Source organism: Oncorhynchus mykiss, chromosome 7 (assembly GCF_057628025.1).
Source record: "Oncorhynchus mykiss isolate SJ-2025 chromosome 7, ASM5762802v1, whole genome shotgun sequence".
Lineage (NCBI taxonomy): Eukaryota > Metazoa > Chordata > Actinopteri > Salmoniformes > Salmonidae > Oncorhynchus > Oncorhynchus mykiss.
Window position 1 is genome coordinate 53,748,774 of NC_143028.1, and position 13,904 is coordinate 53,762,677.

General features: G+C 45.8%; 1 protein-coding gene across 1 annotated transcript; it reads right to left on the minus strand.

Moving 5' to 3' along the window:
- Window positions 1–110: 110 nt before the first annotated feature.
- Window positions 111–6,258, minus strand: LOC110528106 (myosin light polypeptide 6). Its single transcript, XM_021609924.3, has 6 exons — window positions 6,207–6,258; window positions 5,927–5,954; window positions 4,375–4,518; window positions 3,011–3,184; window positions 2,396–2,473; window positions 111–605 (listed from the first exon to the last, which is right to left on the minus strand). The coding sequence occupies exons 1-6, from the start codon at window positions 6,207–6,209 to the stop codon at window positions 577–579; spliced, it is 456 nt and encodes a 151-aa protein (XP_021465599.1). The 5' UTR covers window positions 6,210–6,258; the 3' UTR covers window positions 111–576.
- Window positions 6,259–13,904: the final 7,646 nt, after the last annotated feature.

Below are 13,904 nucleotides of genomic sequence, written 5' to 3' on the forward strand. Positions count from 1 at the left end.
AGTAAAGTATCCATTTTTATATTACTGTAATGGAATTCCAGACATCTGTTAAACTAAATGAAGGATGGTTCCTCATAACACCTCCACAATTGTTAAAAAGACTAACACCATTTGTTTTCAGAAACTGGGGATTTTTATTAAATATCATTTGATACCACATATACATGAGACAGTAAATCTACCATTCCATAATTGGCCCGGTAAAATCCACATTACAGCTGGTCTCAGCCAATGAACATGCATCGCCTCTGTATAAAAACACAGCTATTGGCCGACAGGGCTGACACAGGGGTTGAGTGACAGGGTGGGAGATGGGAACGTATGGAATAATGAAGGGAATGTTATTGCCGATTCTGTCAACGAGCCAGGCATGATAGCATGCACCTCTGTGGCTTGATGATATTTTGAAGTGAAATGAAAAAAGGGGCTCTTCAACTCAAGACACAGAAAAGGCACTTCCGAAAGAAAATATCACAAAATGAGGGCAAACAAGATTTGGATGGGGGTGAGACAGACATTACATATAATAGAAAAAACATTTGGGAATAAAATTAACCGGTTGTGTTCTTGAAATCTTCAACCACTCATCACCATCCGGACGAGTTCTGAGGGAGAAAAACAAACATCAGCAGCAGCATGCTTAGTCATCGATGTGAGAAGAAAAGCCTAGAGCAAACTCCACCTCCAGCCAGCAGTGTACTCCCTATCAACTATAGATTTAGAGGGCCGTATTGTCTATAGGAATTTATACTGACTCATTACTGTGACTCTTGGTTCGAGATGGATTGGCTTGTATAGCCTAGAATCAATTATGGGGGGTATATTCCATCCAAAATATACATTTTGACAAACACTCAGACGTCACAGCCCAGACATCACATTGAGACAAATTAAATTCATCAGAGAGGTAAGTCCACTTAGTGACTTGCTCCCTCCCACATGGTTCTCTAGGTGTTTATCCCCAACATGATACAGCTTTCTGCTGGAGCTGCAGCCTGATCCACAGACTCCACATGTCAGTCAGAAGAGAATCTGCATTAAAGAGGAGAACATTAGAGGCAGGAGCGAGGGATTAGAGGGAGAAACCATAGAGCAACTCAGAAGATCCATCTCCTAGTGAGCCAGAACAGCCAAGGGTTTGCTCAGCCAGGCCTCAGAACCTGGAATGTGTTAGGATTAGCAACCACCCCCTCCTTATTTGGGCTGTTCTAACAGAGGAAAAAGGAGGAGCGAGGGATCTGTCAGAAAGGGGGGTAGAAAACTAGCACACCTACAGTACCAGCTTCCATGGGGAGAGGGGATGGAGGGAAGAGATGTCACCAGCCAAGGAAATGCAATTCTCTATTAGTAGGAAGTGACTAAAGACAACAATAGTTGAACCCTTAAAGCTTTATTTTACAGCACTTCATTTGTGTTTACACCCCCAAACACACCCTTATGCATTCAGAGTTGAGGAGTCACACCTCTAGTCTAACAGACCCCCCCCCATCAGTGTCCTGCCCTCATCAGGTTGGAGAGTCAGTGTCCATGGGGGTCACTCAGGAGCCACATGCAGAGAGGCTACATGCAGACTACAGCCAGATGAGGGGGAAGGGCAGGAGAGGGAGAAGTGCTCTGCAGGAGAGAAAGTTAAATAAAAGAACAGATCAAACCATAAATTCAAACCAGACTCCACCACAGGAATCCAGGAGCCTCTGACAACACTATCACGGCACAGAGAGATGTCCTACTCTACATACGCCATCAGTATCATAGCCTTTACTATGCATCTCTTCAATAGGACGCCATCTTTTGAATTAGTGTGTTTGAGCAAGAACCCCACACTCAACCAGAAACAAGAGTAAGCTTCTTGTTAACTACTTGCTTAAATATATATCTGTGATCTCAGTAGCTAGGAGTAGGAGCATTCTGTGCAGTGATGGTTAAAGAGAGGGCCCCCCCTCACCGCTACACACATCTCCCAGTGCAGGTGAGAGCCCACTGCTGGGGTAGGTGCTGACCGAGGGGGGGGGGGCTTTTGGGGGTCTGCTCATACCCGCTGCTCAGCCAGACATGATGTGGCGGACAAAGACTGTGGGAGAGGAACAGGGAGGTCAGTGAAGGGGGGGGGACCCCACACTCATCTGAAATCAAATGCGCACAACCTCCACCCAGTCAGACACAATCCTTATTAATAACCACAAATCACAGGAATTTGTGTTTACATGATACATGAGTGCATACCAGTCAAGACAATTGCCATTTTATTTTGTTCGAATTCACCTTATCCACATGATTCTTCCATTTTTCCAACACTGAAAATGGTCAATCCTAAAGCATTGTGATATATTCTACAGTACAAGGCCAGTGTTCTCCCTTCACACCCATATTCATCCAGTTCACCACGCTGCTTTACCTTCGTAATTGATGCAGCCGTTGGCGTCTTCGTGTCCCGCTAAGAGAGTCTCCACCTCCTCTTCTGTCATTTTCTCACCTGCAACAAAAAATTAAACACTTACATTCTCATAACAGACAAGACACGATAGGAAGGGAATCCCATCTTTCCTATACCTAACACCGGTGCAATTCAAAAAAAAAAGATAAACCCCACTACCAAGCAGACATTCCCAGAGGCATACTGATACAGTTAAGTGAGACCATCAAAACCATGTCTTATGTGTTGCTCAATCCTCTTACAAGACAGATGTTCCAGATGCAAAGAGGTAAACTATCAGGACCATGCAGTTCAAGCTTTTCTCTGGGTCCAAATTAAAATTCAGGTAAAACCGTCAAGAGCAGAATGTCAATGATTTATGTCGCCGACATTGTCACAAGGCAGGTTTCAGTACTGTTTGTCTGGAATGTTAAGCTGAAGTAGAGCTCTCAAGCACAAGAAAGAAATTGTTGGCTAATATACTGTAATATTAACCATTGACTAATACAATAAATAAACAGTGACTGCAGTTGGATGAAAATTAACTCTTCATGAGGAGAGATGTAAACATATTCATCAGGGGTTGTGAGGCATTACCAAGTGTTGTGAGGACATGGCGGAGCTCAGCGCCCATCACTGTGCCATTGCCCTCCTTGTCGAAGACGCGCAGACCCTCCACAAAATCCTCAAAGGAGCCCTGGTCCTTGTTCTTAGCGATGGCCTGGAGCATGGGCAGGAACTGCTCAAAGTCTAGCATCTTGTGGTTCATCTCTGGGGAAGGACAGATTTTTTTTTAAACACTTAAAACACTCTTTGCTAGAAACTCACTAGCTGTTACTTTGCTAGAAGACAGAATAACATACTGAACAAAAATATAAAGTGCGACATACAATGAATGACTTAAGATTTTCCTGCGTTACAGTTAAGGAAATCTGTCAATTGAAATAAATTCATTCATCTATGGATTTCACATGACTGGGAATACAGATATGTATCGTTGGTCACAGATGCCTTAAATTTTTTAAAAGGGGTGTGGATCAGAAAGCCAGTCAGTAGCTGGTGTTACCACCATTTGCCTCATGCAACATCTCCTTCGCATAGAGTCGATCAGGCTGCTGATTGTGGCCTGCGGTTGTCCCATTCCACTTCAATGGCTATGTGAAGTTGCTGGATATCATACACATTGATCCAGTTGTTGAACAGTTGACTACCTCAACACATATTTGATTCTGAGTTCAAACATAAAATTCAGTTGTTTACGAACACATTTCACTTGCGCTAAAGAGGTCGGCTGGTGCTAGCAAATGCGCAGAGGAATTACACAGCTGGAACACCGATTAAGTTGTTTACATGTCCTAATAATTTGAAAGATTGCTCAGAAACAGGTGTTTCAATCAGCGTATGCTTACTTAGATTTTGATCTTATGCCAAATAAGATATGCAGAGTAAAGTATTTATGACTATTGCATAATCTGCCTAGGGTTATAATCAGTTTAATATCAAAATATTAATGCGCATGCAAACATTCAATGCCTCAGTTCCTTGACTGATAAGGGACAGGCAGCACAAGCACAACAGAAACAGTTTCACTAGTAACACCCTCTTGATAGGTTAGGACAATGCCTCTGTGGTACTTGACAATTGCAGATTATAAACAAAATTCACTCCATAGGATAATTGTCATACCCAGAAGAACATTGTTTCAGTTATATCCTTGGATGCTTAATCACAGTTGACACCTTACAAATAACTCAAACTGATTTGGTGAAGTTGACGGCAAACAGTAAACAGGCCCAAAATTGAAAGATATGCCCAAATCAAACGGAACACAATAAAGCTACTCTATGCCTGAATAAAATCGTATTCATTTGTTTACTGAAGCATGTAGTACTTCTATAGGTTTGATCCAGCCAGTGGATACTAATGTCAATGTTCAGTAAACATCTAGAAGCATGGCTGACCTTCTGACTTGGGGTTGCCCAGGACCTTGAGGACCTCAGCGTTGACAGGGTTCTGGCCAAGGGCCCGCATGACATCACCACACTGGCTGTAACTGATTTTCCCATCGCCTGTCCTGTCAAACAGCAGGAAGGCCTCCTTGAACTCTGACAGACAGGGAGAAGGGTGTTAAAAAAGCAGAGTTGGATTTAGAGTATGAGGAGGGCTGTAAATGTATAAACAGGTTGAAAATGGGAAAAAAGTCTGAATAATTTCTTAGAGTTATTACATAAGCTATTCAATTTGTTATCTACAATAAATGTGGTGGCCTCTAATGGAACGCTTTCTGACATCTGGGTAATTTCCACGGGCCATTGTTATGGTGCTTGCCTCCCATCGCTGGTATGCGGCGCATTCCGAGACCGCCCGTCTAAAACTACACAGCAGCCACTCATTTACCCATATATGGCATTGACAGCAAACCCTGGCCGAGTAATCTTTCAACCAGTCAAACGAGCAAATTAAATCGACCGTGGAACAAAACTCAAAACAGCCCATTGAGCAAGGGGAAAAGCCACATGCGATAGGTGAGTACTGTAACGCCATATCGGTACATATATATCATTGCTAAATGGATACATTATGCTTAGCTAACTTTATTTCAAAGTGTATGTTTGAGGTTTAGTTGGGCCACGCCTTCAACACGTAGAACTCAAAAAGTGGTTGAGTCATTTCCCTTTGCCATCTATACAATGAGTCAACAGCGGTATCGGACTGAGAACAAATTACAATAGTGTCTTGACTGCCTCTATAATATATAGACATATTTTAAACAGTTCTGGCACACGTAGCTAGCTGAACTAGGCGAAATCACAACAAACGGAACAGATTAATACCAACATTGGTGTTGAAAAAAGTTATAACTCAAACGACAAAATGTTTCATCCAAGTATCTAGGCTTTTAAACACTAATAGCTAACTATGCCATGTTGAAATATGGCCCTTCCATTTCTGCATGCATCATTTATTTATTTTAAAATCAGAAGGCAGTGCAAAATTAGTTGGGCATCCATTCAACACAAAACCTTAATCTGTTTAGACAATTCAATCAAACCCGCTGTGGGGATCAAACAAGGGGATTAACCACATATGGGATTGACTGAGCCAATGAATCAATGTTTTAGTAAATGTTTCACTATTCGTTGCTGGTTGTTTGTCTGATGACAATTCCACCATTCATGCATGGTACGAAAACGTATGCACGCACAACTGTTAGTCACTCTGCATAAGAGCGTCTGCTGTGCGAATTGTCAAAAATGTAAACGTTTCCCAAGATGGTTAGCCCACACAAAACCTGGACCATCAAACTCACCATAGGCTCCAGTTTTAAATCAACTTGTCAGTAGGGAAACTGCTTCTCACAACAAGACAAACATGAGGACAGGAGAGAAGAAATACAGCTATTCCACATTCAAAGAATGACGACAGTGAAGCAAGGGATAGTCTAGTAGCTAACAATTTAGCTAGGTAGCTAACTGGCTAGCCTTCAAATAGCTTTACTGTCACAACACTCACCGATGATCTGGTCTTCTGAGAAGTCAGACTGGTGGAGAAGCACGGCAAAGATGAAAACAGATAACACATCCTTTAATATGATTATCGAAGATGAGGAAAACGAGTAACGTTAGCCAGCAAACATTGCCCAGCCATGTTTTGAAAATCCAGCAATGCAATATATTCGTTGGATCAGTTTACTGGCTTAGTCTACACGAATTTAAAATTACATTTGGCTAGGCTAACATTCTACACTTCACATACAAATATATTTCAAACAGAACAGAGTAAAGACATTTACCATTTCTGGGCTTGGTTGGAGTCCCGTCTGCGGTCGGAGGTCAGGCGAATGTGAACGGACAGGGGCGAACGTTGACAAGAAAAACTATGCTCATGACGTCATCATTCTTAATTAATGCACTGCACAGGCCAATCGCATCTCGCAGGCGTTGGCTCTTCGAATTATTTACCTTCATTCAGGAAGATAAGCGCAAAAAACGGTCCTAACATTAATTTATTGGAATCTTGACCATTCTTTAAAAGCGAATAAATGAATATCGGTGTATGTATGTTGTGCTGGGGGAAAAACAGAAATAGTTTTTCCCAATTCCATCGAAGCTTTCATGTGGACGATTGTTATGAGCCATATGTATTACTGAACAAGTACGCCATCGTGTGGTATGAAAATGCAAACTGTAGCTAGAATCATGATCTTATGAGAAATTTGTGAGATAAGATCGTCATAAATGTACAGCAGACATGGTAATGAGCTTCAAATATATTTATTGCTGGGGGGATAAGGTGTTCCTAATGTTTGGTATACTCAGTGTATATTAGGCTTCACATACAGCCTTAAAACATGAGACACTGAAATTGCTTGAGTGCATTTGCATGACACCGACTGAGCGTCTGCACTGTGAACTAATTCAGAAACAAAAAAAGGCAGATAACAAAACATGTAAGGTCTTTGAGATGCTCTCCTCTCCCTTTCACTATGCCCCATCACTGCCCACCCCCAACACTGAATGCAAACAAAGTCCACAACTCGAGCCCCCTGCTCTGTCAGGTACTGGGCAACTGTCCTACTGGGGTCAGGGAGGAAGGATTGCGCCAACAGGCGTGTCTCCGTGTCCCGACAGGGCAGGTCATCCGTGCTGCCCAGGGATATGGGGGCCTCTCCCACGACAGGATGCCTCAGCTTCCTCCCAGTGTGTCCTGCGCCCCGTCCTTGCCCCCCCTGGAACACCACGAGGGCGCCGTATCGCCCATGGCCATGTCAGACTGGCCTGCCACGCCACTGTGGATGTAGTAGCTGATGTGCAGTCCACCGTCACCGCCCGCTTCACTGACATGTCTCACCCAGACAACCTGTTAGGGGACGGGGCAGGAAATGACAGGAAACCACAACTTCACTAACAGAGCAGTCTTCCATTTCCAAACACTTTCAATCAATAAATAATGCTGGAGATAGATGCTCTCAAAGTTCAAATCAAGTAAACCCTCTTTGATACATTTAAAATCATATTTGAATAATGTTTGGGCTACTTTTATTAGTCACTCACCTACGGTAAGAGCTAGCTGATCAGCCAGAGAAGCACCTTCACCCAAGTTCAGTTTAGAGAGGTCTTCTGCTGCCAGGAGACACTGGAACAAACAAAGATAAATGCAATTTTACATATTCCAACAGGCATATTAGGGTGATGTGGCTACTGAGTGGGGGTGGTGTGGTGATGTGTTATACCTTCACGTATCCAGTGTGACTCTGGTTTTTACTGCGGTGGTGAGCCATGGTGGCAGCTAAGTTTACACAAAAGCCTTTATCAAACTAAACAATATAAGATGACTGTCAAACTTTTGCTTGCAGACAGCATTGAGGAGGATGAGTGATAGGATCTCATTGAATGAATGAGATCTGCTTACCTCCACCATGACAGCAGCTTTGTCTCCTACAAACAGACTGATCAGCCCCTCCATGGCCCTCCTCCCCTCCTTTTGGGCCTCCTCATGTAACCATCTCTATGCCTTTGTTGGAGAAAAAGAGGGCATTACACATACCCACTATCCTAAATATACATTACATTTAAGTCAGGGGTTGCTCAATCCTGGTCCAGGAGGCATGCAGTATGTGCAGGCCCTGCAGGGCAGGCTTTTGTTCCAGCCTAGCACTAAATCATAACTTACTATTAACAACATTTTTCGTTAATGTTGGACTGGAACAAAATCTTGCACATTCACCACTTCTCCAGGACAAAGTTTGGACATCCGTCCCTGCCATGCTTAGCCGGGGAGACTGCAGACAGAAGACATGTTTACCTGTGTGACGTCATTATCACATTTTCCAATGATTTCTTGCAGTTAATAAACAGTGCTTGTGTGTAGTTTCATAAGGAGAGCTTTCTCTGCAGCATGAAGTGGACATCCTGTGTGTAAAGACTGTACATGCTGCAAATCAAAGACGGAATGTTATTGAACCACGCCGGGTACTACAACGGGTACTACAACGAGGGTTACATATGTAACCACGGTTATGTGAGCTATATGGACCACTCCAATATATTGGTATCACTCCGCGATGGAGGTATACATCCGAGGTGAGAATTTGCAGATTTACTCCCGTGTACACCTGTGTCACGGCTGGGGTCCGCCCCTATATATACACTGTAGACCCCATGGCCGCGACACACGTTCTCTACATAATTTGAGGCGCCTCTAGCACCGTAGAGGATTGGAGTGATCCATATAGCACACATAACCATGGTTACAAATGTAACCTTCGTTATGTTTCACTATATTGGACCACTAATATATTGGTATACAGTGGGGCAAAAACGTATTTAGTCAGCCACCAATTGTGCATGTTCTCCCACTTAAAAAGATGAGAGAGGCCTGTAATTTTCATCATAGGTACACTTCAACTATGACAGACAAAATGAGAAAAAAAAATCCCCAAAATCACATTGTAGGATTTTTTATGAATTTATTTGCAAATTATGGTGGAAAATAAGTATTTGGTCAATAACAAAAGTTTATCTTAATACTTTGTTATATACCCTTTGTTGGCAATGACAGAGGTCAAACGTCTTCTGTAAATCTTCACAAGGTTTTCACACACTGTTGCTGGTATTTTGGCCCATTCCTCCATGCAGATCTCCTCTAGAGCAGTGATGTTTTGGGGCTGTTGCTGGGCAACACGGACTTTCAACTCCCTCCAAAGATTTTCTATGGGGTTGAGATCTGGAGACTGGCTAGGCCACTCCAGGGCCTTGAAATGCTTCTTACGAAGCCACTCCTTCGTTGCCCGGGCGGTGTGTTTGGGATCATTGTCATGCTGAAAGACCCAGCCACGTTTCATCTTCAATGCCCTTGCTGATGGTAGGCTTTGTTACTTTGGTCCCAGCTCTCTGCAGGTCATTCACTAGGTCCCCCCGTGTGGTTCTGAGATTTTTGCTCACCGTTCTTGTGATCATTTTGGGGGTGGTATCTGACCTGACAAGCCCACGCCTGCTGGGCTTGCTGACGATGGCCTCATTGCTGATTCCCCTGGACCTTCACCATCTCCGGCCTCTTCAACAGTTGTTCAACTCCCACCGGCTGCACCCGAAGCACCACCGTCACCGCTAGGTGCCGGTAACCGCTCAGGGCATTGTTCAGGTGGCGCTGTCGCTCCTTTCTCTCAGGTGGGGTGGAGATGCTGTTGGTGTGATCAAGGGCAGGTCAGACAGCAGCTGTTGGATACCCCCTTGGAGCGGCAGGCACATCACTACACTAGAGCTCTGAGCTGTACTTCTGGCCCTGCGGTCTTTCACCAGGGAAGACATGTCCTGGTGAGAACGGACAACACCACAGGGTGGACTGAGGTCCCACCGACTCCATCTTATGACATGGGAGCTCCTTCTCTGTGCTCAGGGATGTCTAGCGTCTCTAAGCGCAACACACGTTCCTGGCATCCTGAATGTGGCAGCGGATATGCTGTCGAGGGATGGCCCGCCACCTTTGGACTAGAGCCTACATCCCCAGGTGGTGCAGCAGTTCAGTAGGGAGCAGGGGGACATGTTTGCCTCCCTGGACAATGCACACTGCCCCCAGTAGTACTCCATGCCGGAGCCACCAGGGCCTCTGGGCTTGGATGCTCTGGCTCACGATTACTGACTCAGGCCGGGGAACTCTGTGGCATCCGAGACCGCACCGCCTCAGTCTATGGGCTTGGCCGCTGAACGGCACCAATGGTCCATGTTAGGACTACAAGAGAGTGTAATGAACACCATGCAGAGCGCAAAGGCACCGGCTGCAACCACAGCATACCAGTTGTGCTGGCGGTTGTTCTGCTCTTGGTGCACTGGTATTGAGGTTGTGCCCGAGTCATGTGGGGTGCAGTATGTCCTCCAATACCTGCAGGCTCGCATGGATGAGATCCTTTGCAGCCTCTACACAGAGGGTATTTGGCCGCTATATCTGCCTGCCATGTGGGGTGGTTGGACAGGCCAATGGGGCGCCATCCCTTGGTCTTCAGGTTTATGAAGGGGTTCGTCGCCTGCGTCCAACTAGGACCCGCTCAATGAAGAGCTGGGATCTGGATGTGGTCTTGACAGCTTTGGAAAAGCAGCCTTTCGAACCGTTGGAGTCTGCCTCCCGGAAACACCTCTCTATGAAGGTGGCTTTCTTGGTAGCGAATATTTCCATGAAGAGGGTGGGTGAGCTCCATGCTCTGTCGGTAGGTTCTGAGTGCTACTGGATGGACCCCGGTGGGAGGAGTATATTTCTCTGCCACAACCCTTCATTCCTCCCAAAGGTTCTATCAGACAGGCATGAGTCCAGTTCCGTGCCAATGAAGGCCACCCTCTGGGTGGGTGTCAGATGACTCTTCTTGTCGTTTACAGTAATGCCCAGCCCGCCGATGTGGGTCAGGAGCATGTCTCTGTTTGACAGGACCTGGGCCCTGGTCAGGGCACAAATCAGCCAATCGTCCAGGTAATTCAGGATCAACAATCCTTGGGACGAGAGAGGTGCCAGGACAGTGTCCATGCACTTTGTGAAAGTGTGGGGTGCCAAGGAGAGGCCGAAGGGAAGAACCATGAATTCCTAAGCTGTCTCTTCGAAAGCGAATTGGAGATACTGCCAATGATCTGGGTGAACAGGAACATTGAAGTACGCATCCCTCAGGTCCAGCATCACAAACCACTGGTCCCTGGACATGGCTTGCAACACAAGGCTGGGGACAGCATGTGGAACCTCAGTACCTTCAAATACCCATTGAGGTTGTGGAGGTCCAGAACCGGTTGTTACCCTCCGTCTCTTTTTGGGACCACAAAATAAGTGTAGTAGAACCCACCTAGCTGTTCTGATGTCTCGATCCTGCAGATGGCACCGTTGTCCAGGAGTGAGGAGATCTCCAGCCTCAAGGTTTTCTTCAGGCCCCTGAAGGACGGGGGCCGGCACCGGAATTGGAGTCGTTACCCCTCAAGCATTGTGGACAACACCCAGGGGGACTCCACACCCTCCTCCCACTTTGCCCTTTGAGACCAGTTGAAGCTGTGTGTCAGGGAAGGGTGTGTCAGGGATCTTGCCGGGGCCTGCCTCTCTTCTGGTGCCCCGAGCGCCTGGGTCCCCCAGGCACATCCGTATGGCGGTGACGGTTGACAGGTTGTTGCCCCACAGCATGCGTTGCCCCTCCCCGCTGTCATCCCCCCAGCTCTCCTGCAAGGCCTCGTGGAACTCAGCAGAGATGGGGACAGAAGAGTCATCACTGTTCACCAGTTTGATGTCCAGTGCAGTGGCTACCTCAGTGAGTAGGCTCCTCATAACCTCTCGAGCCACTGGGGACGATGAAGCCCCTCTGCCAGCTTCTGATGGCCTGTCAGCCTGGTAGCCCAGCTCACGGTGGTGAACAGTGCCAGCATCGTCCCCCAGGATCAGCCTATCACTGGCAAACAGGGAACAGCTGTTGTCGCCATCGAAGCTATCAACCTCCTGATGCAGGGCATGAACCCTCCATTCAAGGTGGACCCAGCGGAGCCGACTCCTGCCCCCATCCAGGACTGGCAGCAGATGGACTCTGCCTGCGGTGGCTCCGGCCACGCTGCCTGGAAGGGGTACTGGGACCAGTACAGGGACAGCTCGCTGGCACACCACTCCTGAGGGAGGGAGCTCGTCCCCAGCCTGAGCCTGGCCGACTCACTCAAGCCAACAAGGCCACGGAGCAGGGGGTCCAACGCCCTGGCAGAGCTTATGTCTTGACCTGCTTGGAGGAATAGGAACCCGTTGAGGGATAAATTACCCAGTACCTCTGCAAAAACGGGGAAGACCCGTGTGGGAAAAGCAGGCAGACAAAAAAACAGCAACCGAGTAATGGATTTGATTTATTTGTTTTACGGCAACTGCAATATTACCTATCCGGTTTAATATCCAAGCAGTAAAAACAGCACCATATGATGGAGTAACTCCGTTAAGGAACTCCAGAGTTAATGTCTCAACGTAGTGCAAGCACACCACGATACTCTTACACTCTGCAGGGGAAAGAACAAGAAAGAAACCCTGCAGGGTAATTAGCAGAGAACCCGTGCCTACGTCGTGGGGAGCAGCATGTTAAAGCAATTCACAACACACACATAGAACAAGCTAGTGGGCAAGTTGTGTAAATACAGTTTGTGGCAGCAAGAGCCACTCTACTAATGGATGCACACAGAGTCATAGTGTAACGCTAACGAAACTACGGGCGGAAGACCGTGCAGTGAGTGGAGCACTCAAGAGGAGGCCATGTGGCCAGCTGCTCCAGGCTGCAAACAGCCAGTGAGTATACTTCCACACAAGATATTACACTTACCAAGCGAACTTGAAAGTTTGTACCTCAAACCATACGGACTTCCGCCGAGAAAATGAAAGATAGCGTGCGGCCATGAGGTCTATATATATATGGGCGGACCCCAGCCATGACCCAGGTGTACATGGGAGTAAATCTGTAAATTCTCACCTCGGATGTATCTCTCCGCCGCGGAGTGATACCAATATATTGGCGTGATACAATATAGTGACATATAACTGAGCATGGCCAAACTTACTGTTAGAAAACACATTTTTCGTTGAGCTGGGAAATGTCGCTATATAGTTTTTGTTTAGTGCCATCTAATGTACTGGAATGCATATCACACTTAGCACACAGGGCAGCACTTCTTTGGGATACAGTTTGATGGTACAAATCTGGTCTATTATTTTCTTTATTATATATATTTTTTTACTTGTACTATAGGTTTTTTATTTTGAGAGATACTGTTTAACACATTGGCCTATACTGCTATGAGGTGCAAGTTGTTTACATACAGTGGGGCTCATTCTACACAGTGACAGGCCCCAACATCACAACATCAACCATTACATTGCATAGTATTTCCAAGGGCAAGATATGGCTGTGTCCCACTTACATTCACCCCTGTTGTAAGGCACGTGCCTATGGAGCTGAATGCAGAAACAGTTTTCCACTACGACATTGCACAATGGCAGCAGGTGTTCTGGATGTGCTACAGGCTGTACTGCAGAAACCATGGGAAGTGAACTACACCAGATGGCTGACGACCGAATATAACTGGCCCATTTCAGACTTGGAGTGGAAAGGTCCAGGAAAGGGAGTAGAACATTGTTTGCAGAAATATGTAGAAAGTGAGAGATCCACACAATATGTCAGTGTCTATGCATTATTATGCATAATGGACATAGTACCACATTTGAAATAGTTCAGACTTTTATATCATGATACAGTAATCCATTTATGAAGTTTATTAATATGCAATATGCATGAACGCAGACAAAAAAATATGGCAGGTGTTTCTATAACACAACAGAATCTGATAAGATGCTATTTTAAAAACCAGACGTGTTCAACAGGTGTGAGTGTGTGAAATTTCTCTGTGCCTGTAGTATTCATTAACTCCGTCCCTCCTACAAGTTAATACAAGTCCCCTCTATATTTTTCTAGGAACGTTATAAACAACTCCGTTCTCCCATTCCC

Coding starts and splice junctions, on each gene's coding strand:
- LOC110528106 (XM_021609924.3), bottom strand. Junction 4,519..5,926: donor CTCAGAAGACCAGATCATCG/GTGAGTGTTGTG, acceptor CCTGTCTGTCAG/AGTTCAAGGAGGCCTTCCTG. Junction 606..2,395: donor CGGCTGCATCAATTACGAAG/GTAAAGCAGCGT, acceptor TTTCTCCCTCAG/AACTCGTCCGGATGGTGATG.